Source organism: Triturus cristatus, chromosome 1_2 (genome assembly GCF_964204655.1).
Source record: "Triturus cristatus chromosome 1_2, aTriCri1.1, whole genome shotgun sequence".
NCBI classification, from domain to species: Eukaryota; Metazoa; Chordata; class Amphibia; order Caudata; family Salamandridae; genus Triturus; species Triturus cristatus.
In genome coordinates this window covers 1,106,636,588-1,106,659,853 of record NC_140580.1, presented here as the reverse complement: position 1 = coordinate 1,106,659,853, position 23,266 = coordinate 1,106,636,588, and the positions used below count along the sequence as shown (strand labels likewise).

The following is a 23,266-nucleotide window of genomic DNA, read 5'->3' as shown; positions in this document are numbered from 1 at the left end:
TTTCTACCAAGCGTAGGAGCTAAATTTGTCTTAGGATGTAAAGGCCTCCAGTTTCTTTTAGAAGACTTCGTAGTTCGAAAGCTAGGAGTGCTTATGTCGTTTGTCGGGACGAGCGTGCCACAGGGCATGTACATTTGGGGTTTGGATAATTTTAGCAACAGATCTTGCGCATTGTTTTGAAAGTAAAACCACATTCACCAGCATTTAAGACTCTCCCAGCTGGTCCGGCTTCTAGCTTCGAAGCAGGAATCCCAAGCTCTTTGCTCCCCCTGACCATTATTCACAAGCTCAATTTGTTCCCTCTCTTCTCTGCCATAGCTCATTCTTATTGTAGTTATGGTGCCCTCTTGCTTGTCCCCATTACTTCTATCAGAGAAGTGCTAATATGTACATATATATTGGCATACAGAATGCAAGTAGGCTTCTTTGTGTGTTTTCTTGCCGTGGCAAACTTAGCACTTGTGATCAATGACCTAGGTCCACACTGTCATCAGCATGACACCAGTGTCGTGATTGGTCTGAGCACTGTGGTTTGGCGCTCAGACAGGGAGTGGGGGAATGTGCTTGTTCTTCACCCAGGCTGTGCATTACGGCCCAATGGGGAACCCGCTAAGTGCGCATGAGTGTTTGGCAAGCCTGAGACGGCCGGCCAAACAGTCATGCGCACTTAAGTGCCCCAACCACTCCTCCCCCTGCTGGCTGTGATGGCAGCCCAGCCCCGTTAAAAGTGCCTCCGAAAAATAACATTATAATAACATTGTGTTGTTATCCTTTTATTCTTGCTTGTTCCGTTGCACGGCGAGCAGGGGGGCGGCGCGGAGGAAGAGGAGCTGCCGCTGGATACTTGTCTTCCACACGTCACTCACCACCGAAGCTGATTCTGAGACCAAGGATGTTATTTTCCACATCTGTCAGCTCTGTGCATCGTGCACACTACTGCAAATCCAAGACCAGTTGCCCATCATTCTAGCTGTGGTCCTTTCATGCATCAACTACTGTCAAAGAGTTTATAGGACTAAAACCTTGAATAAACCAAAACTAGCTCAACTGAGCTAAATGTTCTGATCATTTCATTTCACCATTAAAATCATTTAGTAGGTTGTTAAACAAAAAAGGATTTTATTAAAACCCCTTTGCCGGGCTGTCAAAGGCTTGCAGGGGACAGTCCCGGAATCCCTTTCCAAATTCGTTTTCCCATATTGCCTATCAAGGCGCATAAGGTCAGTTTCCCAACACAACATTGCCTCTGTTAAGAGTGAAACGCTTTGGAATCATGTCACTGCTCCTCTCTCGGAAACCCTCTACCAGTGTTAACTGACCAGCATAGGATGTTTGCTCCAACAACTGGAACTTTACCTCCACAGCCCAAGCATTTGCTCATGAAAGGCTCTTCACTTGCAAACAGTCTCTCCTCCCCTTTCTACACTGCACCTAGCTGTCTGTAGCATCATTTGGTCTAATATGTGCATTATAAAACCATTATTATAAATACAAGCTTTTTAAATTCTTTCATGTAGTGCTGGGTCCATCACTATCCTTTCTTAGCGTTGAGGAGCAGGACTATTAGTGAGCAGGCGGGAATGAATAGGCACTGCACATGCACCTCACTCAGCCAATGTTTGATGTGATACAGAACCGTTGAGTGAGCCTCTGCAGTCTCAGTGGCTTGGTGTGGGGGGGGGGGGGGGATGCAGGGGCGGTCAGCCCCGGGTGACATGAGTTTTAGGGGCGGCAGCCTCCCGCTCCTCAATGCGTTTGCTGTGGGGCGGCAAACGGAGGTAATACTCGGCAGCACAACCCCCGCTCTTCACTGTGGCCGCCGCGGGACGGCAAACGCAGAGACCGCCAAGGAAGCCCGCAGTGCTAGCTACCCAACTGCGCGTCCACGCAATACTGCCTGTTTTGATTCCTTTAACACACGCTGCCTCCATGTTTAGTGCCATTTAATGAGTTCAAGAATTTCTCTGGCATTCACCTTTAAGTGGTAGAGGACTCTTCTCGCAATTCAAAATTGCGAGGTGGTAAGAATAATAATAATAATCCACATTTGTAAAGCGCAAACAATCACCCATAAGGGTCTCTAGGCGCTGGGGGCCGTCGGGAAGATTAAGCAAGCTATTGCCCAGAGTCACATGCTGCTGGGCTAATCTGCCGCCGGCGCCAGGGATCGAACAGTGATTCCCAGATTCCGGAGTCAGTCGCCCTGGCCGCGGCGCCACACCTCTTCGCACGCTTGTCGCACTTATACTAAATTTTACTTGACTTTTCCTATGTTATTATCTAAAAAAAACTGCCAGCTTAGTGCTTTGCATCTAATGCGTCTTGTGGAAGAAGCAAAAAGTGGAAATTAAATAAGTGTACACTCACATGACCCAGTTTCGAGCAGTGTCCTCCGTACCTGAACCAGTTCCACACCAGATAGACCCAAGACGGTTTTTGCAGTCATCCATCCCAAGTTATTGATGGTGCACGAATTCAGTCCTGTAGGATTCAGTGTGTGTTAAAGATTTTCGTCCATTTATATTTTGTGCATCATTAACAGCATCAGAATGCAGTTTTCCTCTTGATCTTACAGGTACACACTGATATTATGCTATTGCCTTAGAAACAAATTTCCTTTGAAATGTACAAGTATGTTTTCCTGAGACATGTTAACTAGGCCTCAGTTTAGACCCAGCTGCCATCTTTCACTGTTCATTAATTCTACAACACACAGTCAAGCTGGGTCATGTTTGTTCATTTACATTGACATTTCTCTTTCTGTTCTTGATAAACTCTTTCTAGCAGGATCCTAATACTGTATCTTTTTCCAAGGGTCTTTTCCGAGCACAAATATTGTATTGAACACCCTCTTTTTGGGGGGTGAACCAGGTTCTTTCCTATGCAGCTAGGAATGCTGTCTATATCTCTATTGAATTTGTTGCCCACTTGGGACTTAGAATATATCTTTTTTTTGATTTTGCACTACTCGGTAATGCTTTATTTGCTGAGAGTCTAAATGGCAAAGACTCCATGTATTTGCATGTACGACTTCTGAGGGAATTTTTTTGAAATGTTGTTATAAATCTTTTTAATTTATTCTGCTGACCTACAACTCAATTAATTGATCAGGCCCTTACTTAGTTGATTGTATTTTTGATATGCAGGGAGATGATTTACCTTGGAGACACAATTCACCGTCTCTAATTCATCGATCTGTGGGTGTTCTGTTGAGGTATAATATTGGGGTGTCAAAATGTCAGGATTCCCCACGCCCACATGGGCTTGGATTTTCCTGCCTGGGACTGTGTCAGTGGAATATTGTACAGAATACTTGTGAACCTCAAATTTAAAAAAACAGTTGAACCTCATGTCAAAAGCAAAATGTCTCCCTAAATCATCTAAAAGTATGTGGTCCATGTGAACTCTGTGGAACTAAGACTTCCTATGTGACTGGTTCATTCTCTCTTTTTTGACAGAACCTGTACTTTTCCTTTTTGATATTAGTCCATCTGGCTTCAGTGCCGAAGCCATGTCCACATTCTGAAGCCATCTTGCTTTGGATGTGTGTACCAAACATGGATGTCAATTTACGGAAACTAATGTAAAGCTAGGGGGTAGTGAACCTCACCAGTCCATTGACCAGAGACTCGAAGAAATTGTCTCATAGATCCTCAACCACTTTGTCACACCGTCACACTGTTGGGGTGATGTAGTGGATAGTGTCATCATGGGTCTCTTCACTTGAGTGTTCGGTATGCCAAGTGAATCAGACCTCCACCAGGAGGGAAAATGTCTGGGTGTAAGACAATTGTGGGATCTAGGTGATCTCAGTAAAATTACCTCCTATACCTAAAAATATGATTTATTAAAAAAAAAAAAGGGGGGGATGGGGTAAGACTAAAAACGTAACGATGCTGGTTAGGACAAATAGGTCCTAAACATCTAAAGATCTCGGTTGACATGTTTCAGGCTTGTGTTGCCTCTGTGGGTCCATGGCCTTCATCAGGACCATGTGTGGTAGATCCCAATATTCGTCAATTATTAGTGGAAATGTTTAGTAAATATATTAACTTACATTTCTTCTCTCACAGGCTTCATAATGGCCCATGACAATTCTCTGTTATAGGCCTGATTCTTGCCATAACTACTCTAAAATGGTGCATAGTTGACCCCATGTGTTATAACAGAGAACCATCATGGTTCATAATGAGGCCCTTGAGAGAAGAACTGTAGGTTGATTGCTAAGTTTTTAGTCTTACCCTATCCCTTCTTTTTCAATAAATCATATTTTAGGTATAGGAGGTAATTTCACTTCTATCACCCAGATCCCACCATTGTCTTACACACAGAAAATCTTCCTCCTGGTGGAGGTTTGATTCACTTGGAGAGCCGAGCACTTAAGTAAAGAGACCCGATTATGACACTATCCACTACATCACCCCAACGGAGATGATATCCACAGATGGAGGTGACAACTTGGTTGAGGGTCTCCGAGACAATTTCTTCGAGACTCTAGTCTGTAGAATAGTGAGGGTGACTCCCCCCTTGATTTACATTAGATTATAATTGGAAGCTGAGTGCACCCTAGCCGGCTTCTCACTACCTCCCCCTCTTGATTAAAAATGTACGGAAACTACATGGAGGCAAAAGTGACAACAGTCAAAAAGAAACCCCCATAGAAACCTTTTTCCATCTGTAGCCTCTCAACACTTTTCCATTTGCTGTTGAAGGGCTATGGGAAGAACAAGTACAAAAAAGCAATGAAGGTAAACATAGTTCAAAGAGCGCTGCAGCCATTCTGGCCCAGCTTCTGCGTTCATGACTTCGAGGCCAGGAGTAGCAAGGGTTACTCCAGAGGTTCCAAAGGGGCAATCAGTGGTAGCAACTGCTAAGCCTCCAAAGTTCTAATTGGCATTCATGGTTGATGTAATTGTGGGGGAAGTAGAGGATGCAAGTAAAGAGAGAAGGTGTCCCTGATAGCGGTGATATTAGAGAAGAATAGTGCAACGCCCTTGGATGATAGTGAGGAGTGAGTTATGGGTTTGTGTGATGGGGACATTAAGTTGTTGATTATATAGGAGAGATGCCGAGGATGAGAAATTAGTGATGATTATTTTTAAGTGAGTGGATTTTGCATTGGCTAAAGCTAGGAAAAGAAGCTTTTTCAAGGCTTGTCTATGGGTGTGTATGGGTGTCTAGGTTTACCTTTGTGCCATTACACAGGACAACCTTCATCTTGGTTTTAAGTACTTAATAGTGTGTATTATAACAACCTTTTTAAAAAATGTTTTTAGGTGCAGGAAATCGATCCAAATGTAATATGTATTGATATAATGTGTTTTTTCTCTCTTTTTAATTGGACAACTGTTTTAACTAGTATGTAAATATATGACTTTTAAGAAGTGTTGTACTGTAATTTTGAGATGTAATGTTTTGCACTACTTTGATCCAACTCTGCACATTTAAGCACTAGCACTTTCCCCCTCAAAGACAAATGTATTGCTCCCGGGACAAACCTTATACCCTATATCGCATTTTGTGTCAACATGGTACTTTATGACTACCCTATTTTATCTTTTTTATGTACTCTTATAATTTTTAACGTACCCTCATGTATTATTGATATATTTGCACATGTGTAAATATTCTGTGAGTGTATTCTTTTATGGTGAGATTTTTCACACCGAATAAAGATTATTTGAATTGAATTGTGTATTAAAAGCCCAGTGAGGGGTTAGTTGAATTCTTCAAGGAAAAGAGCGTGCTGGATTGGTGTAAGGTCACTCTGGATGTGGTGAATGAAAGTGGGGAGAGATTCTAGAGCATTAATTCTATTGAGATGATAGAGCAGCGATGGGCTTGGGGTCAAGAGGTACATTGAGCATAATGTTGTATTAGCTCATAGTTAAAGGGTAAGATATTGACAGTTGGAGGAAAGAAGTTTAACTTATCAGAAATGAGTATGCATCTAAGGTTTTTTCCTGCTTATATGTTAGTGCAGAGTGTGTGGTAAGCAGTAAACACACTGAAAGTAATGGGGGGAAGTGGGTATTCTGCAGTTGGGTGTTTACGTTTAGTTTTAAGTCCTTAAGTAGGATGAGGGGGTGGAGAGGTTGAGAGTTCAAATAAGGTATACATGAATGGGACAAAGTGCATGTCATCAATATTATCCTTCTTACACTGTAAGAGAAGTATACAATGGCGGCTGCCACAGAGTAGTACGATGGGACGGAGGGTAGAAAAATAAATAAAACTGACTTACCTGGTTGCCGGCCACCGCCTTGCCTCCGTCCTCTTCTGTTCCTGCAGGAAGCACACACAGGCTCCCCTAAGCCAATCACAGCGCTACTCTCACCACGACAGCAGCGTCCAAATTGGTCCGAGCGTCGTAGTTCGGCACTCAGACGAGGACTGTGAGCCGGTGCATGTTCTCCTCCCAGGCTGTAAAATACAGCCGGTAACGAACATGCAAAGTGTGCATGACTGTTTGGCCGTCCCAAGACGGCTGGCCAAACCGTCATGCACACTTAAGTTCCCCAACCACTCCTCCCCTGGTGGCTTTGATAACAGCCCAGCCCTGCACGGTAAACCTGCCTCAGTACGTAAAAATTAAATTATAACTACATTGTGTTATTATAATTTTCTTTTTTCTTTTTCCACTTTTCAAAAGCAGTGGGGCAGCGCTCCTCAGCCTTAGCGTAGGAGCCACCGCTGGAAGTATATCTGGCACAAAACCAGTAATGTCATCATGTTCTACCAATAAAAGACCAGTGCTTAACCGCATCGCTGCTCATGACGGAACCACTCCGTCACGAGCCACGGGCGCTGTGTGCTCATGACGGAGTGGCTCCGTCATGCTGCGGCCGTTGGCGGCCGCTCCGCCCACGCGGTGCTGATTCCCCGCCTGTGCGGGCGAATAGCGCGAGTGGGCGGAGTCGTGACGGAAGCACTCCGTCATGACCACAGCGCGCCCGTGGCTCATGACAGAGTGGTTCCGTCACGAGCATGGCGGCACCGCGCTGCCCCCGCACGCCCCCAGCGCCGCGGCAAAATTTGTGCCACGGCGAAGGGGTTAAATCTCCACTTGAACCTCAGTGTCTGCCTACCCACCTCCATTGTAGTGCACATCAGGGGAATGTGAAAAGAAATAGGAGGACCAATGACTGCTCTTATGAATTATCAACCCTCGGGAAATCGAAAGGAGCATATAGGACATTCAAGTGTTGGTGGTTTTGCTACTCATAAGTCTATGTTGTGGCATTCTACCTGCCGATGCAATGTCCTGGGAACTGCCAGGAAGTTCTTTTTCATTACCAGAATTTTAAAATGAGTTCTCTGGAAAACAATGTATATGTTTGTGAAAGGGTATGTATTGGTTTTTAATTTCTCTTTCCCGTCAGCCTATCAGTTGCATACCTTCAAGAAGTTGCCTTAAGGGTTGCAAAGAACTTCTTTTAGTTTTATAAGGGAAGAGACTGTTGATATATGACCGGCGGTCTCTAAGATGCTGCACGTACATCTCCAGTGCAAATCTTAATGAAAAACATAAGTGATGTGTGTCTTATACTGGATATGGTTCGGGCAGCTTGGGATCTCCTAATTTGCCTTGTAAATTTGCCCATGTGAATATGAGTGTGCCATTTGGCTGAATGATGCAATATATTTCACTCTTAGCCCTGCTGATCAGAGGTTAGTTAGAAACAGAGTGAATAGGATTCTGATGTTTGACGCGTGGCATGCACTGTATGGCAATAGATTTATTTAGGGCCTTATATCTTAAAACATGATCGGTAGGAAACAAATTGTGTTTTTGTCCTGGATAATGTCACTTGGAAAATAAAGATAAATACGAAAGCCTAGGAAACAACTAAATGATGGAGCAGTGTTCTACAGTAACATAAATGGAGCTAAGAGGACTTCAGTAGGTGCCATTACAATGCCTTCAATTACAAATAATTGTAAAACCCCTCTCCTGTCATTTCTGCCAATACAATTTCAGTCAAAAGAAGGGGCCAATCATGCCAGTATTGAATTACTAGTGTACAATTGTTTGCTGAAGTAGAATGTTTCACCGAGGAGCCCTAAAAAACAATAAATCTTTAGATAAAGATTGTTAATCTGCTCATTACAAACCGATATATATTAATGTACATTATTAATTATGCACCATAGGAACCGATTTAAAACAATCCAAACATGTCAGTATCCTGTTTTAATCCTGCACCTTCATAGATGTTATGAGTTACTGGGATAGGGTAAGGTTTTTCTATGCAATGCAGTATGTCCCAGGTTTCAACTCCCAAGGATTGGACGCTCCTTAAAAGATTGATGAATACAAACATTTGCATAGATATTTATATAATGAATCAAAAGAACTGCATGGTAATGCGCAGAGGGTTATGTAAGGTGGAGTCTACATTTTGTTGTTATGAAGGGAACCTCTGCAGTGCTTCCTTAAACGGAGTGATACTTAGTCAGGATGAGGGGACAGACCTCTTGCAGCACACTCTCCAGTCTGTTAGTTTGCTTGAGGTCAAAGGGGGCCTGGATGAAAGCAGTATAGGGAAGACGGGACTCCCTCGAATATGGAACGGGAGAAGCAAGACCTGTGGGCCCTGCTGCTTACGAACGTCTATAATGCCAGTGGAGTGATAGGCCCTCCACATCATGGAAACCCTCAATTATAATCACGATCTATAAAAAAAGGCGATAAATTCCAACCACAAAATTACCGACCCAGATCACTGCTGGATGCCACTGCAAACGTTATCGGGTGTATTCTAAACAGTAGAATTTATAATAATATATTAGTTGAAACTCAATTTGGGTTAAAAAAGGGGTGAGTACATCCCACCAATATTTGAATTTAAGTATCATCACTGGGAAGTACACGCTGGCGAAGAAGAGATCGCTATATTTATCCTGCATGGATTTGTCAGCAGCCTTTGACTACGTTTCGCACTCATAGCTGTGGAAAATCATGGAGCATTTAGGGGTTGAGACAGGAATTATTTCCTTCATTAGGCATTTGTACTTGGAAACTAATGCCTGTGTGCAATTTGGAAGGGATGCTGAAAGCTCGGACAGTTTTAACATCGGAAGAGGGGGTTAGGCAGGGATGCATCCGAGCCCCCTTCCTGTTTCCCTATACACAAACCGGGTAGAATCAGTCCTAGATATAACTGCTAGGGATACAGCAATGATTGGTTTGCGCCCCCCCTCCCATTCTTACTTATTGCATTGGATGCTGTACTAATAGAAAGAACCGGAAGGGGGTTGCAGGGTCTAATTGATGACCGTATTGATTTTATGTCGGGCCTGGACCTGAAAGTAAATGGCACTAAAATGTGTAAATAAGGACCCCCTGTATCTAATAGACGTTCCTAGGACAGGAAAAATTCAATTGTGAATAATTGTCACCTAATATATGTTTTGGTGTTATATTGATCCATTAAATCTGAGCACTAATTTTAATCTTTTGTATGAATAAAATTTAGCATTTTTTATTCAATTTGTGTGCATTGGGTGTAACATCACTATTATTAATCTACTGTCCTATAATTTCATGACCAAAATGTTGCCTAGAGATTTCTCTTATTCACAATAGTAAATGGCACGAAGACCTATACCGTGACCCATGGGGCCAAACCCAGGGTAAAACCTGCCTTTTATGCGGAAGGGCATAAATTGAGAGAATCGCCTACCTTCTGCTCCCTACGGAGTAAAAATTCCTGGTCCCCCATGATAGTGAATAGGATTGGGCAAATTAATTAAATCCATTAATGGGATATTTTCTTTTATCAAGTAGTTAGGTTTTAAGGCAGTAAGGAACTCCTCACTATATATGCGAAGAAGACTGTGGCAGTGGCCTCCTATGGCGTGGGGGGTCTGGGGAATGGCCAATACACGGAATATCCAAAGAGTTGAAGATTCATTTCTTTTTTTTTTTTAAACTGTTTTTATTATTTTCGTGCTCAAGGCATAAACATTTCCGACATAATTAAACATACAATCATCACCTTTGCATTGACGAATATTGTGGCACTTGGTATTACAAAATCGCAAACATTTCCTTAAACTGGTAAGTGTCTTCACATTACATTTCCAACTCTCCTCCGTTTTCATTGTCTGAGTCCTCCTCTAGAAGATTCATTTCTTAAACATATTCTAGCTCTTCCGCCAAGCTGCTCGAAGTGCATAGCCCATTCTGAATTAAGAACCCTGTATAGATCTGAGAGGATAAAGGTGGTTCCGACCATGCTCTGGCACTCAATTTGGCTGCAAGAGGAAATGGGGCTGAACAAGTTAATCCTCAGGAACACCATGAACTTAGATCATGCGATGGAGGTCCCGTGGTTGAGTCAAGTAAAATCCCTATGTGAAGAGATAGTCTTAGCGGGTCTTTTTAGTAAACCAGACTACTGTAGATCTTTAGCCAAAGATAAGCTTAAACACTTTGTCCAGAAAGAGGCTATGGGGGAGAGATGGATGGGGGAAAGAGCTAAACCATCTGTTCTTGCTTACAGTGTGACGGCTCACCAGGAGGGCTTGGAATCTTACCTGACTTTGGTACAAAACGACCAGTAAAGGTTTATACTGACCCGATTTAGGGCAAATATGTTGCCTCAATTGGTGGGGTTTCCGAGTAATTGTAATTCCCTTTCGGAGCTTGCACTGTGTCCGTGTGACAGTGAGTCCCTTTTAACAAATTTGCACATTTTATTTTTTTGTCAATAGTATGAAATTCCCAGGAAAACATTTTTATTGCCCATTTTAAAACACATTATTTTAGACAGTGCAAACCAGCTTTTTATTTTACAGCAATTAAATATTCCATTTGTGTGTTGTGCAATGACTTCATATTTATGGCAGGTATTGAAAATAAGGTCAAACCTGCGGGTGGAAATTCCTTATGTAAAGAATATTCCTGCATGATTAATGTATGATTTTATTGTTATATGAATTTTTATAATTACTATTAAATATTCCATTTGTGTGTTGTGCAATGACTTCATATTTATGGCAGGTATTGAAAATAAGGTCAAACCTGCGGGTGGAAATTCCTTATGTAAAGAATATTCCTGCATGATTAATGTATGATTTTATTGTTATATGAATTTTTATAATTACTAATTTTAGAGAAATGTTTAAGATGATTGTAAGAACTGATAAGTTTGGTGATATAACGAATCGTATAAAAATGAGCTCTTAGAGTGGATGCACATTGGACGTTGAATCGGCACGCTTTCCTCTTTTTTAATTGAAATGTATATACATAAATTATTGTGTGCAATTGTTTTCCTTCTTAAGGTGAAAGTTTTTTATTATTTTTGTCTCTTATTCATTTGTATACTTTTATGTTACTAAAAAGTATCTAATAAAGTTATTAATGAATTAATGAACACTGGTTGTGTGTGATGTAGGCCCAACTTTGTTGACTTTTTAACAAACTAATTTTACATTCTTGGCCTTGATTTAACTGGTACCCTGTCGGAACTCTTGTCTTGCAGCTGACGGCCTGTATTCATGGCTCTTCCGCTATGCTGTACCCAATGTACTGGCAACATGTCTACATCCCGGTCCTTCCGCCACATTTACTGGATTACTGCTGGTAAGGATGATACCACTTATGTTGAGAACACATGGAGCACCAGCCTCATCAAAACATATTTCTCTATAACCAAATTTTACATTTTCCAGAAACCAGAAGTACGGAGTGATGCCTTTTCTTCTCTGGTCTTTGCATACGTGGCAATGGTGACGTCCTTAGTCGCGGGTCAGAGTTAAGAGTTAAGAGGATGCAATTTGAAAATCAATGGAGATATTCTATGGTTACATTAACCTTCTCTTTCCAACACTTGTACTACATTAGGCTTTATAGGCACCACCATAAATTGCTAAATTAGGGTGCCAGATTGCAACACATAGTCTAAAAACAGCCTTTTCTAAAGGAAAGGAATAGTCAAATAGCCAAAATATTTTTTTGTCTTTTTAGGTCTCGGCTAGCGAAGGCTGCGCTTGCGCAGTCTCGCTCGCGAGAGATAATGACTTGGAGAAGAGGGGCTTGAACCCGCCCCTCTTCTCCCCTGTTCTCCATTGGCTGGCCTCGTAAATGCTGGCCAGCCACTGGAGAAGAGGTCAGTCACTCCGATTAGGCCCCGTCCTTTTCGGATCGGGGGGCGTGTTTTTTGCGAAAAGTCTCAGGGAGGAGACAACAGCAAAACACGCCCCCGAATCCGAAAAGGACGCTGCCTTTCTCCGAGGCATTTCTGCCATGCCTCGGGGGAAAGGCGGTGGTGTCCCGGCATTGCCCCCTCACCTGATCTCCTTGTTCAAGAGGCCTGTGGCTTCTCTACCGAGGCATGTAGAGTCTCCAATCACCGGAAAAACCCCAGTCGCTGCGGAACCCGTATTTTTCCCGCCGAGGCTGCAAGAGTAGATGTTTTTCTTTCCTCAGAAAGTGGCCCCGGAGGAAGAGTCCTTTATACTCCGCTTTGGCGCCACGTGTCTTTTCTATCTCACAAAGGCACCTGTGGGAGAGCGGCGTCAAGGAATAATGTTTCCTGCAGATAACCAAAGCAAGAGCTGATAATCGCCCTGCAGCCCCACCGCTTGATCACTTTTAGAAAGGCCAAAGCATGGTGCTGAATTTCCAATCGGGTAGGGAGAGAGAGAGGGAAGAAACACTCGGCGCCAAATCCTGCTGCGCGGGTTTGCTTTTGAACAAAAGTGTTGTTAATTACCCGATTGATGTTTATGAATGGCGGCCATGTTGTGGGATTTTCACATGTGTCTGACTGAGCCTTGTTTTGCTGCGGCGGCCCCTCGGCTGATTGTCGCGCTTGGTTTGGACAAATCTTTCACCTTCTCCTCGTTCTCCTGCTCTTTCATTCCCTCCCCATTCACTTCTCCATCCTCTCTCTTGTCTCCTTATCGCAGTCTCTCTTTTTCTCTTGCTTCCCTTGCTCGATTCATTTGATTCTTTTCCTCCTCTCCTTTTCTCTCCCTCTCCTCCTATATTTCCCTTCTCTTTCTCTGTCTCTCTCCCCCTCCTCCCAGCGAGCCTGTTATTTTCATTATTGTTTTTTTAGCTCTGTGAAGTCGCACCGATTAATGAGCGATTTTATACCCTCCGTATCTCCAGTGAAACCGAGCGCGCGCGGCGTTGTGCTTTCTCGCCCCTCTCGTTCAGCCGTGTCATCGTTTTTCACTACAAACAGCCGTAATGAGTCTGCCCGGGACATAAAAAGGCAGCGTAAGCTTTATTCACCGATTATCGAAAGTGAATGGCATGGTTCAAACAGCCGTGGGCACCAGGGATTATAAATAAACAAGTCTCACGCATCTTTTGAGAGCATTTGCTCTGGATGTGAGCGTACTTATAGAACTAATAGCCCTTTACTTGCTTCAGGTATTTCATATAAAGATGGCAGGCCTCGAGGGGCAGCGCGGGGCTGCAGAGAGAACATTTTTATTGCAGCAGGAGCAGGATGGTGTGTGGGGGTACCCCGGGAGACCGGTTTAGTCGGGACACAGAAGAGACGAGGAGCTGAAACACTACTAGACAGCACATTGTCGTTTTTCACATTTAGAATTTCAAGCAGGGCACAGAGTGAAGTGCCCCAGATCACACGACTGGTTGGTCTAGTGCCGGAGCTGGGATTGTTACGCAGGGCGCCAGATTGAAACTGAGGTCCGGGCAGTAGTTTTGCCAGAGAACACATGTTTTCCCTGGGAAGGAGATTCTCAGTGACACATTGTTAAATCCCTTATCACATCACCAATCTTCACGTTTCCCTCTTTTAATATGTTCCTCAGAACGTGTTCCCTTTTTGTGGCGAGGGCTCATTGCGTGCTTCAGGGCGCCTCGTCGCGTTACCCCAATCCAGCAATCCTGTAATGTCTGGCATTGTTCAGGAATCTTAAACTCGAAGCTGCCACCAGGAAGCCATTTAACCCTCACTTCTTATGCGTGTCTCGCAGGCGCGCAACACCCATTGGACTCAAAGGGCCTCAGCCCCCCCCCCGTCGTGTGTGGCAGCCCGGGAGGAGACAGATTCCCGGCGATCACAAGGCCACACCCGAGCACTTCACAGGTCTTTAAAAGACCATTTGGATGTTAATGAGGCCTCGCTGTTGTTTCACCCCTTCTAAGAGCCCCTGCAGCTACATTCTGACTATTGCTTAAGGATTCAGCCCCCCCCCCCGAAATTTTTTCTTAGCCCCCCCCCCCCCCGAAATTTGGCTCTAGTTGCGCCTCTGGTATCTCGTGTATATGTTTACTAAGAAGTCTTGTATAGCACTGAGTTCAGGTATGCAGTCATTTGAGAGCGCTAAATTCGGCCACACATGCGCTAAGCAGTCCTCCCAATTTGGCTCTAGTTGCGCCTCTGGTGTCTCGTGTATATGTTTACTAATAAGTCTTGTATAGCGCTGAGTTCAGGTATGCAGTCATTTTAGAGCGCTAAATTCGGCCACACATGCGCTAAGCAGTCCTCCCACCCGCCAAACAGACTAGTAAACACACAGCCGTGTAACATGGCTACGTTTATTGAACACACATATGCTTGTTTAAGATGAAAATGGAGTTGATATTATCATTAAGAACTTAATTTACAATGCAACGGTCTCGGCATTGTTAAAGTTAGAGCTATTGGCATTGCTCATGACAATGCCGTTTCTTTAAATGTTTTAACAACAAAAAACAGAAGCAAAAATAATGTCATGAGCAATGCCAATAGCTCTAACTTTACCAATGCCGAGACCATTGCATTGTAAATGCTTGTTTTTGGAGGGGATTGCAATAATCCTTGCATCCGAGCTGGTCCTTACTTACCCTTTTTCCAATTAACTACAATCTGCTTCAAGTTAAACTTTTTTCATTGAATAGGTAGAATTTACATTGCATATCAGTCCTGAAATCATTCCTCTCTCAAAATGTCATCTACACAGTAGAGCCTATTGGAGTGATTGACAGGTGGAATTGAACGCAATTTTATTAGATGAAGATTACCTTATCAGCTCAAAGCCTTATGTCTGTAACGTTTCCTAAATCACAATGCTCCATAGATGTATGCAATGCATGAGTGATGGTTATTTGTGTGTAAGAGATTTGTGCTGGATCTACCTGTGTTCATCATATTGAGACATCAAGACTATATGGAAAAATGTCAAGAAAAAAATAAACATTTTCCAAAAACCAAAAAAGTATTTAAGAAACTTCACAAGGGTAGCTATTCAGAATAGTGTATGGATATCAACAAATAGAAAATTAATAGAAAGTCATCTTACTGGACTGAAAACAGACTTTGATAGTTGTGCTTTAAGTTGAAATATTAATCAAAAATTATAATTAAAATGCATTTTTAAATGAAGGCAAACAATATTAATATGTACCTATGAGCAGGTAATGCCTTTGTGCAGAATAGTGTAATTGTGATCCCATTATTAGTTAACATAAAGCACTTGCCGTCGAATAACAGACGTTTGTTGTTAATCAACTCATTACAAAAGGTCTAAAATCACATGGTGGAGATAATCAGTTTTTTCTGACTTTGTTTCATTGTGATTGGGAAGGCTACCATTTTTAGTTGCTAATGCTTCTTATTTATTTTTGTTTTGTTTTAAATGTACCAATAATTCATTGATTTACTAAGTTTTCTGGTATTATTATTGAGTTCTTTATTAAATGGGATCATTCAGTGGCAGTTGCACATACAGCACACATCTCGACACATCTGCTACAATGCAGACATTCCCTCTAGACCCAGATTACAAGGGAGCGGGTGTATCTGACTTCTGTTCAAAGCCCCATTGTAGCAATGATCAATTGTGCAATGTTCTCTACTAACGGTAATTATTGGGTGTGTAAAGTCTGCAGTCCTGCGACTCTCCGCAGGCACATATCTCAAGGACAAATGAGGCAACATATCCGGGGAGAAAATGGTGCTAAATCCTTGGACAGGTGGATTTTGGTATGGAAATCAACAAATTCTGGCTGGTCTCTCCAATCGAGAAGGGCAAATCTTGTAATTGGAGGTGATTAACATAACCGTTGATTCCAAACCCAGGGGTATTGGATTTCACGGGGTGTGATAATTATCTTATCCTCCTCCAGCCCACTTTTCATGAGAATGGGGAATACAACGAATGATCATATTCTAAACATGATATCCAAATAGCATTGAAGACCGGAAGAATCCTACAATGCTTGCAGCAGAGGCATGATTACGCCAAAGCTGCATTACTAGTCCTAGACGGTGCCAGGTAATATGGTGGTTACTGCCTTGAAAGATGTCAAGAGATCAGTATATCTATACAGCAAATATCACTGTGCCAAGAATTCAAATCTCTCATATCCATCCAATGTATGATGTAAACCCTCGCTTCATTGCCATAGGTGAGTTTAATCTCTCTTTCCAGGTGTTATTTCCAGTTATCACCTGACCCCCTTTTACTCTGCCCTCCTGACACTAGCATTTGGTCCTTCCAGATGTTGTCATTCTGATCCCTTTCTGACTTGTGTGTTCAGTCCCACCTTCCATGTGTCCATCAGGGCATTGCTAACACTTAATTTGAAACGTAAGGTGTCCAGGAACCCAAGGTTTTCTCAGGAGCCCACAGAGGCACAGCTGAATGCTGGGTTTGCTGAAGTTCAGTTCTCACTAGTCTTGGTTCCACCTTGTGTCCACCATGTTACTCTGCCTTTCAATGTGTCTCACTCTGTAATTTCTATTTGTCATCCCTGCTTTTGCCCTCTGCCACTATTTTCCTGCCTTTCTCCTCCTCCCTTCTCCACCTTTCTACCTCTTCCCATGGGGTCGAACTCTGATGATGAACAATAGGTATACTACTCCAGAAAAATGTTGCTGGTGGGCCCCTAACTGCACAAACCAAGCACAATGCAGTATGTCATTTAAAGTGAAACACAAGGGGTGATTTGATCAAGTATGGAGGCCAGTTCTGGGCTGGAAGGTGTCTTCCTGCTAGAAGTGTTCTTTTGAGGCCACTCTTCCTAACCTAAAAGCCCCCTCCTGCGAAACTGGAATACAAGGAGGGCTGGTTGTTTCAGTAAGATGGGTTGGAGAGGGTAAGACATTGGGTGGGGTTAACTTGCAAATGCTGGTTTAGCCGCTTGGGTCCCTGGGAGCACAGGTGAGGACTCAGGTGAACTGGCATTGCTCAGCCCCCTGTGAAACTGTGGTGCTGTAGCTACAATGCAAGATTGCACATGCACTGTGGATGCTACTAACAGCATACTATGCCACATACCTGTCACCTACAAACCTGGTTGATATTTCTGCTTGGAAAAGGTATCTGATGCTTTTGTGGGGGAGGAGCCAGCTGAGGCAGGTGGGCATCAGGAGTGTTGATAGTATCGGTGGTTGGATGAGGGCAGTCAGGCATTAGGGCAGTGCGACTGGTGCGGCCGCACTGGCGCTGACCTGTTGAGGGCGGCGCTGTGACCTTAAGGGGGCGCTGTGTTTAGCAATATCTTGATAGGAGGGATGAGGAGCACTTTTGCAGGTGTTAGTGAGAGAATCCGAGGAGGCGGTCATGGGACGTGGGGGCGCCAAACGTGATTGTGATTGTCGCACCGGGCGCCACCAGTGCTAAAGCTGGCCCTGAGGGCAGTGGGAAACGAAGAGGGATGGGAGAGAGTAAGAGTGGGGGCCAGGAGCACGGAGAAGTGTTAGAGAGATCGCGAACTGTGCACAAATGCTCACAGGTTACAGGATGCAAAATGGAGTATGGCCACAGAGATGGAGGACGGGCACAAGAGACTGGCAGACCAATAGAAGGAGTTGACAACCATGGATGAAATGGGAGACAGACGTAACGGGATAAGACTTGATTGAGAATTGGCGAAGGGGACAGGAAGTGGGCAGCGGGAAGCAAATGGTCCTGAAAGGAAAAGAGGGCCATGGAGATACGTGTATGAGCGAGACAGACAGAAGCAGTGGGCACAGGTAAGGAACGAGAGGAGAGGTGGAGATGGACGGACAAAAGTCGCAGTAAATGGGAATTTGATGGTTATTGAGAAGAGGTACTGAGTGGGGATCGGAGGGAGATACAGTAGGTGGGCAGACAGCATGATGGGTCACCAAGTGACCAAGTGAGTCCAATGAAAGAAAGAGAAGATAGACTATGAAAATATAACCATGGGAAAGGCAGGTTTGCTGAAGAATAGCTAAGTGGGAGTCATGGAGGCTATAGGCAACCGGAGAGAGAGAGAGAAGAAATTAGACATGGCACAGAAAAAGAATGAGCAGGGAGAGCCGACGAGTGACTGGGAGAGGTAGTGGTTAGTTAGTGAGGTATCGGGGAGTGCGAGTTTGTGACAAAAAATAGAAGACTGCTGTAGGAGAATAGGAACTGCTTCTTATAGTTACCCCCTCTTTTTGCTGATGTTTCACTGTTTTACGACTTAGTATGACTGGGATCCTGCTAATCAGGACCCCAGTCTATCTGCTTTCTCTCTAAATGGATTACCAGTACCTTAGGTACACTCCAAATTGGATTCTGGGGCACCCTTATAAGTCCCTAGTATATGGTGTACTATATACCCAGGGCATAGGTACCCAAGAGGCCTCTCAGGGGCTGCGGCATGTATTATGCCACCCCTGGGAGACCATTCAAAATGACACAACAGGTCTGCTACAGCCGCCTGTGTAAGGTGGTGCATGCACCCCTTACTTAGATATCGGTTCACTATATCTATCCATATCACTGCACATATAAACCTATCAGTCACCCCTATGGCAGGCCTTATCAATCCTGAAGGCAGGGTACTGGGTTTTATGTTGAGAGGGTGCCCATGCATGAGCAGAGCTCCTCTGCAGCCTTCGAAACCTTCATTCCGGGGTGGTTTGTGATGCAGCCATACCATATATACTTAAGTGCATTATAACCTCGCGTTAAATGCTAACTTTAAAACGGCTGCATGGAAACATGTTGTGTTTGGTGTCAAACACCTTGGAATTATACCTCCACGCCAGTAACTGATGTGGGAGGTATGATTCCACCCTACTAGAGGGAGAAATATGACAGCACTGGTACCATCTTTGCAAGCCCTGGCATCATAAAATGGATGCTGCCAGTCACAGACACGAGTCTGCCCTCCTGCTGCTGGACGAAACTCCGGCAGGGGATGGCTGGACAATAGGTTTCCTGTCACAGGGAGGTGTGACCACCTCCCAGACAGGCTTTAGTATATTGGGGCTGGGCACTCTGAGAGTGCTTTGATGTCTGCACTCGGGGAACATTTGTTGTCCCTGAGCATAGTCCAGCTCAAACCGGTTGCAGGGGCTACCAGCCCCTGCTCTGGCGCGAAACTGGGCAAAGGACATGGGTGTAGCCACCCCTCTGTCCTGACCCTCCCATAGGTGGGTCCCCAGAGTTTGTCCCATTCCTTCCTTGGGTATAAAGTAGGAAACCCTGGCTACAGGACTTTAGATTTACCTGGACAAAACTCTGCTACAGAAACCAAGTACTTCAACTATCTACACTACGCTGGACGACCGAAGAATCTCCCTTGGAGTAAAGGAGTTACTCCCCTACAAGACAGGCACCTAAAACGCATCTGACCGGTTTGCATCTACGCAGCTCCCGATGGACTCCGAAGATTTTGCAACACAGGAGGTGGGTTCCTAAGCTTCCCCGAGGCCAGCCAGTGCTCTCAGCAAACCTTAGAGCCGCAGCCCTCGTGAGGACTGTGCAACCCGAACCCCTGGACACCATGCACATTTGCAGCAGCATATGCTTTTTGGCGATCCCTGAGGTTGTGCTTTCGGCTACTTGTAGTCCAGTCCCCGAGCAGTGATTCCATCGAAGATTACTGGCCTACACTCCACAAAGTGTTCCGTGGGCTGTTACTAAGTGATTCCTTTCGAGGTCCCTTCGTGATCCCTGGTCCGTCGACCTGTGGGTCCCTGAGGTGGGAACTGTAACTTTAAGTTGGCTTACCTGGTTGCTGTAGACGTGCCCTGACTCTCCATCGCTTGGGGAGTCCCTAGGACCTTGCTGGTCCACACCGAAGCATCTTTACTCTGACCGCGTGGGTTGCAGTTGCCAAGGCTTGTTGGTCTCCAATCCGCACTGACCCCCCCCCCCCCCAGCACTCGACATTCTTCGTGGGACAGCTTACCTGTGGACTCTGGTCATCGTCGACATCTCCTGCTCCCCGTAGCTGAAGAGTCAAGCTTCACCTCATCGCACCTGAAACACCCGACATCGGTGGGCATTCATCTATCGTGCCCCTGGCAAGTGACCCAGACTCTGTCCCCTCTGCTTTCAGGCTCGTCTTCTCTTCGATCCAGGCTTGGATCACCCCAGACACTTCTCATCTTCCCGGCAGCAACACTTTGCAGCATCTCGCCATTGAAAACAACAAAGATTCCCGACACCTATGCACCCGGCTTCCCTGGGTTAGGTAACACGAGTACTCCGGTGCTCACATGGGTGCTGGCCTTAGAACCTTCTAAGTTTGAAAGGGTTTGCTCTAAGTCCTCTCCTAAGTGTCCTTATTCTTTAAAATTCCAACCGCGACTTTCCCATAGGATTGTAACGGAGCTCGCGGCTGTTTTCTCACACTGCACGTGTTCCCCGTGGGTCCCCTGTGTCACTACCTTGGGTGGTTCCTTGGGGTTCCAGAGATTCTACGTGCTCTAGACACTGTGTCTAGTCAAGTCTTGGTTCTTATACCACTTTCTTAATATATGGTTTGGTCTCCCCCTGGGGCCCACTGTGTATTGTGCTATTTACTGTTGTTTTAGAACTGTAATTTTGTGTGCCTTGCTCTCTAATCTCATAAAGAGGTTAGTAGCGAGTGTTTAGAAATAAATACATATATTTATATATATACCTTGTGTGGTTCTCCTTTCATTTAGTAATTCAAGAGGTTATAATCTGGTAAACCAAGCTGCTTTACACTCCTTCAAGACTTAACCTGAAGGCTGCTCTCCATAGCTACCACTAGGATAGTTTTCAATAAAGGTTGTCTTTAACCTAATCATCAATAAGGGTTGTTTGGACTGGTACAAGGTGCCCACTATAACATTATAAAAAGAGGAAGACAGGGCTACATAGAGGGTGAATCGTGAGATACGCAAGAGGCAATGAGTATATGGAAAGACTGGCGGGGATAGAATGATAATAATCCACATTTGTAAAGCGCCAACAATCACCCGTAAGGGTCTCTAGGCGCTGGGGGCCGTCGGGAAGATTAAGCAAGCTATTGCCCAGAGTCACATGGTGATGGGCTAATCTGCCGCCGGCGCCGGGGATTGAACCGTGATCCCCAGATTCCAGAGTCAGACGCCCTGGCCTCGGCGCCACACCTCTTCCTAGAAGAGACCTGGCTGGAGTACACTGGCAGCTGGTGGTGGTGTGGGGCCAAGGCAATATGGGAAGGGAAGGTGGTGACTGTAAGAGGAAGTGGGCGAGATGTAGACGAAGTGGGCGAGAGTAGGGTGAGAGGCAGTGAGGCAACAGAACGTGGGGCAGGGAAGATAGCTGTGCGTCTGAGGGGGTCACAGGGTTTGGGGACAGAATCTTGCATGAATGAGACATGCCGCTTCACTCCGGAGAGATGAGGTCTGTGTTAAACACCCCTGCTTAATGCTTAACACGAGATCGGTAGGTAAGCACGCCTTGGAGATCTTTGATCTCCTTGTCAGAGAAAATCCATTTTGTCTCCTGCTGACAGAAACTTGGTTGGGGGGAGACGTCCAATCCGGACATTATGGCGGCATTTCCTCCTGATTATACAATCTTTCGTCAAGATAGAGTGAAAGGCAGGGGAGGAGGGGTGGCGGTAGTAGTGAAAAAGTCAGCTACCTGTTCTATTTCTTCCTTGGATACCATTGCAGGAGCCGAATCCCTTGCCTTCACTATCAGATTGACCCCGCATCAAGCTTTGAAAGGGCTGCTGGTATATAGATCTCCCGGACCAGTGGGCTCTTTTTTTGATGACCTTCAGGGGGCCATATCTGGCATGGCTTTAAGTGCGCAGCACTGTCTTCTGGCAGGAGATTTTAATTTTCATATGGACGCCGGCGATGATCCGGATGTAAAAAAACTGCTTGACATTACGGCCCCTCTCGGTCTTGTCCCTTTTTTGGTTGGTTCCACACACGACAAGGGACATACTTTAGATCAGGTTTTCTCCTCGGTTCCTCTCATCGATGTTGAGCTCCTTCCGGTGCTTTGGACCGACCATAGGTTGGCCAGATTCTGTGTATTGGGTGGCGAAAAATCACCCAACAGCGCCCCCAGACAGCATGGCACTGTTCGAAGGGCTCTGCACAGAGTCACACCTGAGTTGCTGGCTCAGGCTGCTATGGACCATCCCTGCCCTCTTTCAGGGGATTTAGAGCAGGATGTGGAGTCCTTGCAGGGATGGCTGTTGGAGAGGCTGAATGATCTGGCCCCCGCAATGGCCCCTCGGGATATGGCTAAGAGGGTTTCAGCCCCATGGTTCACTAAGGCATTGTGTGCCACTCGCGCCCAGTGTAAGGTGGCCGAGAGGGCATGGCGCCTCCGCTATGATCCGGAAGCCAGATTGGCTTACAGGACAATGATTAAATCCTATTATCAGGATATTCTCCGGGAGAAAAAGGATTATCTGGCCAGGAGGATTGAGACTGCCTCCAACTCTTGTAAAGAGATCTTTACTGTGGTGAGGGAGTTTACGGCGCCCAGATCCAACGTGTCCCACAGTGTTCCATCGGAGCTCTGGGTCTGTGATCTGGCCAAATTTTTCACGGATAAGATAAAGTCTATCCAGGACTCTTTCCCAGTGAGGTCTGTGGAAGTGTGTTCCAGTCCGATGGCCGGATTACCCTCCCCGTCCACGCAGGGTGCGGTTCTTGTTGAGTTTCCTCCTGTCTCTGCCGATGTTTCCTTAGCTCTTCTGGCCAATCTTAAATCGGGCTCGTCATTGGATTCTTGTCCTGCCAAATTTTTGGCCAAGATGGCGGCCGTGGTTAACCCACTGGTCAACCCTTTGGTGAATCTGTCCTTGAGGGAGGGGAGGGTTCCGCTGCCCTGGAAAAGGGCTATGGTGATCCCCCTCCTCAAAAAGCCTGGGTTGGACTCTGAGGTTTTGGCCAATTATAGGCCGATTTCCCTTCTGCCGGCCTTGGCTAAGATTACGGAGAAGCATGTACATGGCGTTCTCTCTAGCTTTCTCGAATCCAATGATTTGTTCCATCCATCGCAGTCCGGTTTCCGTCCTAATTTAAGTACGGAGACGGCACTTCTGGAAGTGTCGGAGATCATCAGG

The 23,266-nt window shown here is 45.1% G+C and overlaps 1 protein-coding gene across 4 annotated transcripts in view; it reads left to right on the top strand.

The window, feature by feature from the left end:
- Window positions 1-23,266, top strand: part of DENND1A (DENN domain containing 1A) — a 1,317,400-nt gene that overhangs the window by 675,362 nt on the left and 618,772 nt on the right. For all 4 annotated transcript variants that reach the window (XM_085613741.1, XM_085613740.1, XM_085613739.1 and 1 more), the window contains exon 10: window positions 11,493-11,593. In XM_085613741.1, the coding sequence (XP_085469867.1) occupies window positions 11,493-11,593 (101 nt within the window). The remainder of the gene's footprint in view (window positions 1-11,492; window positions 11,594-23,266) is intronic.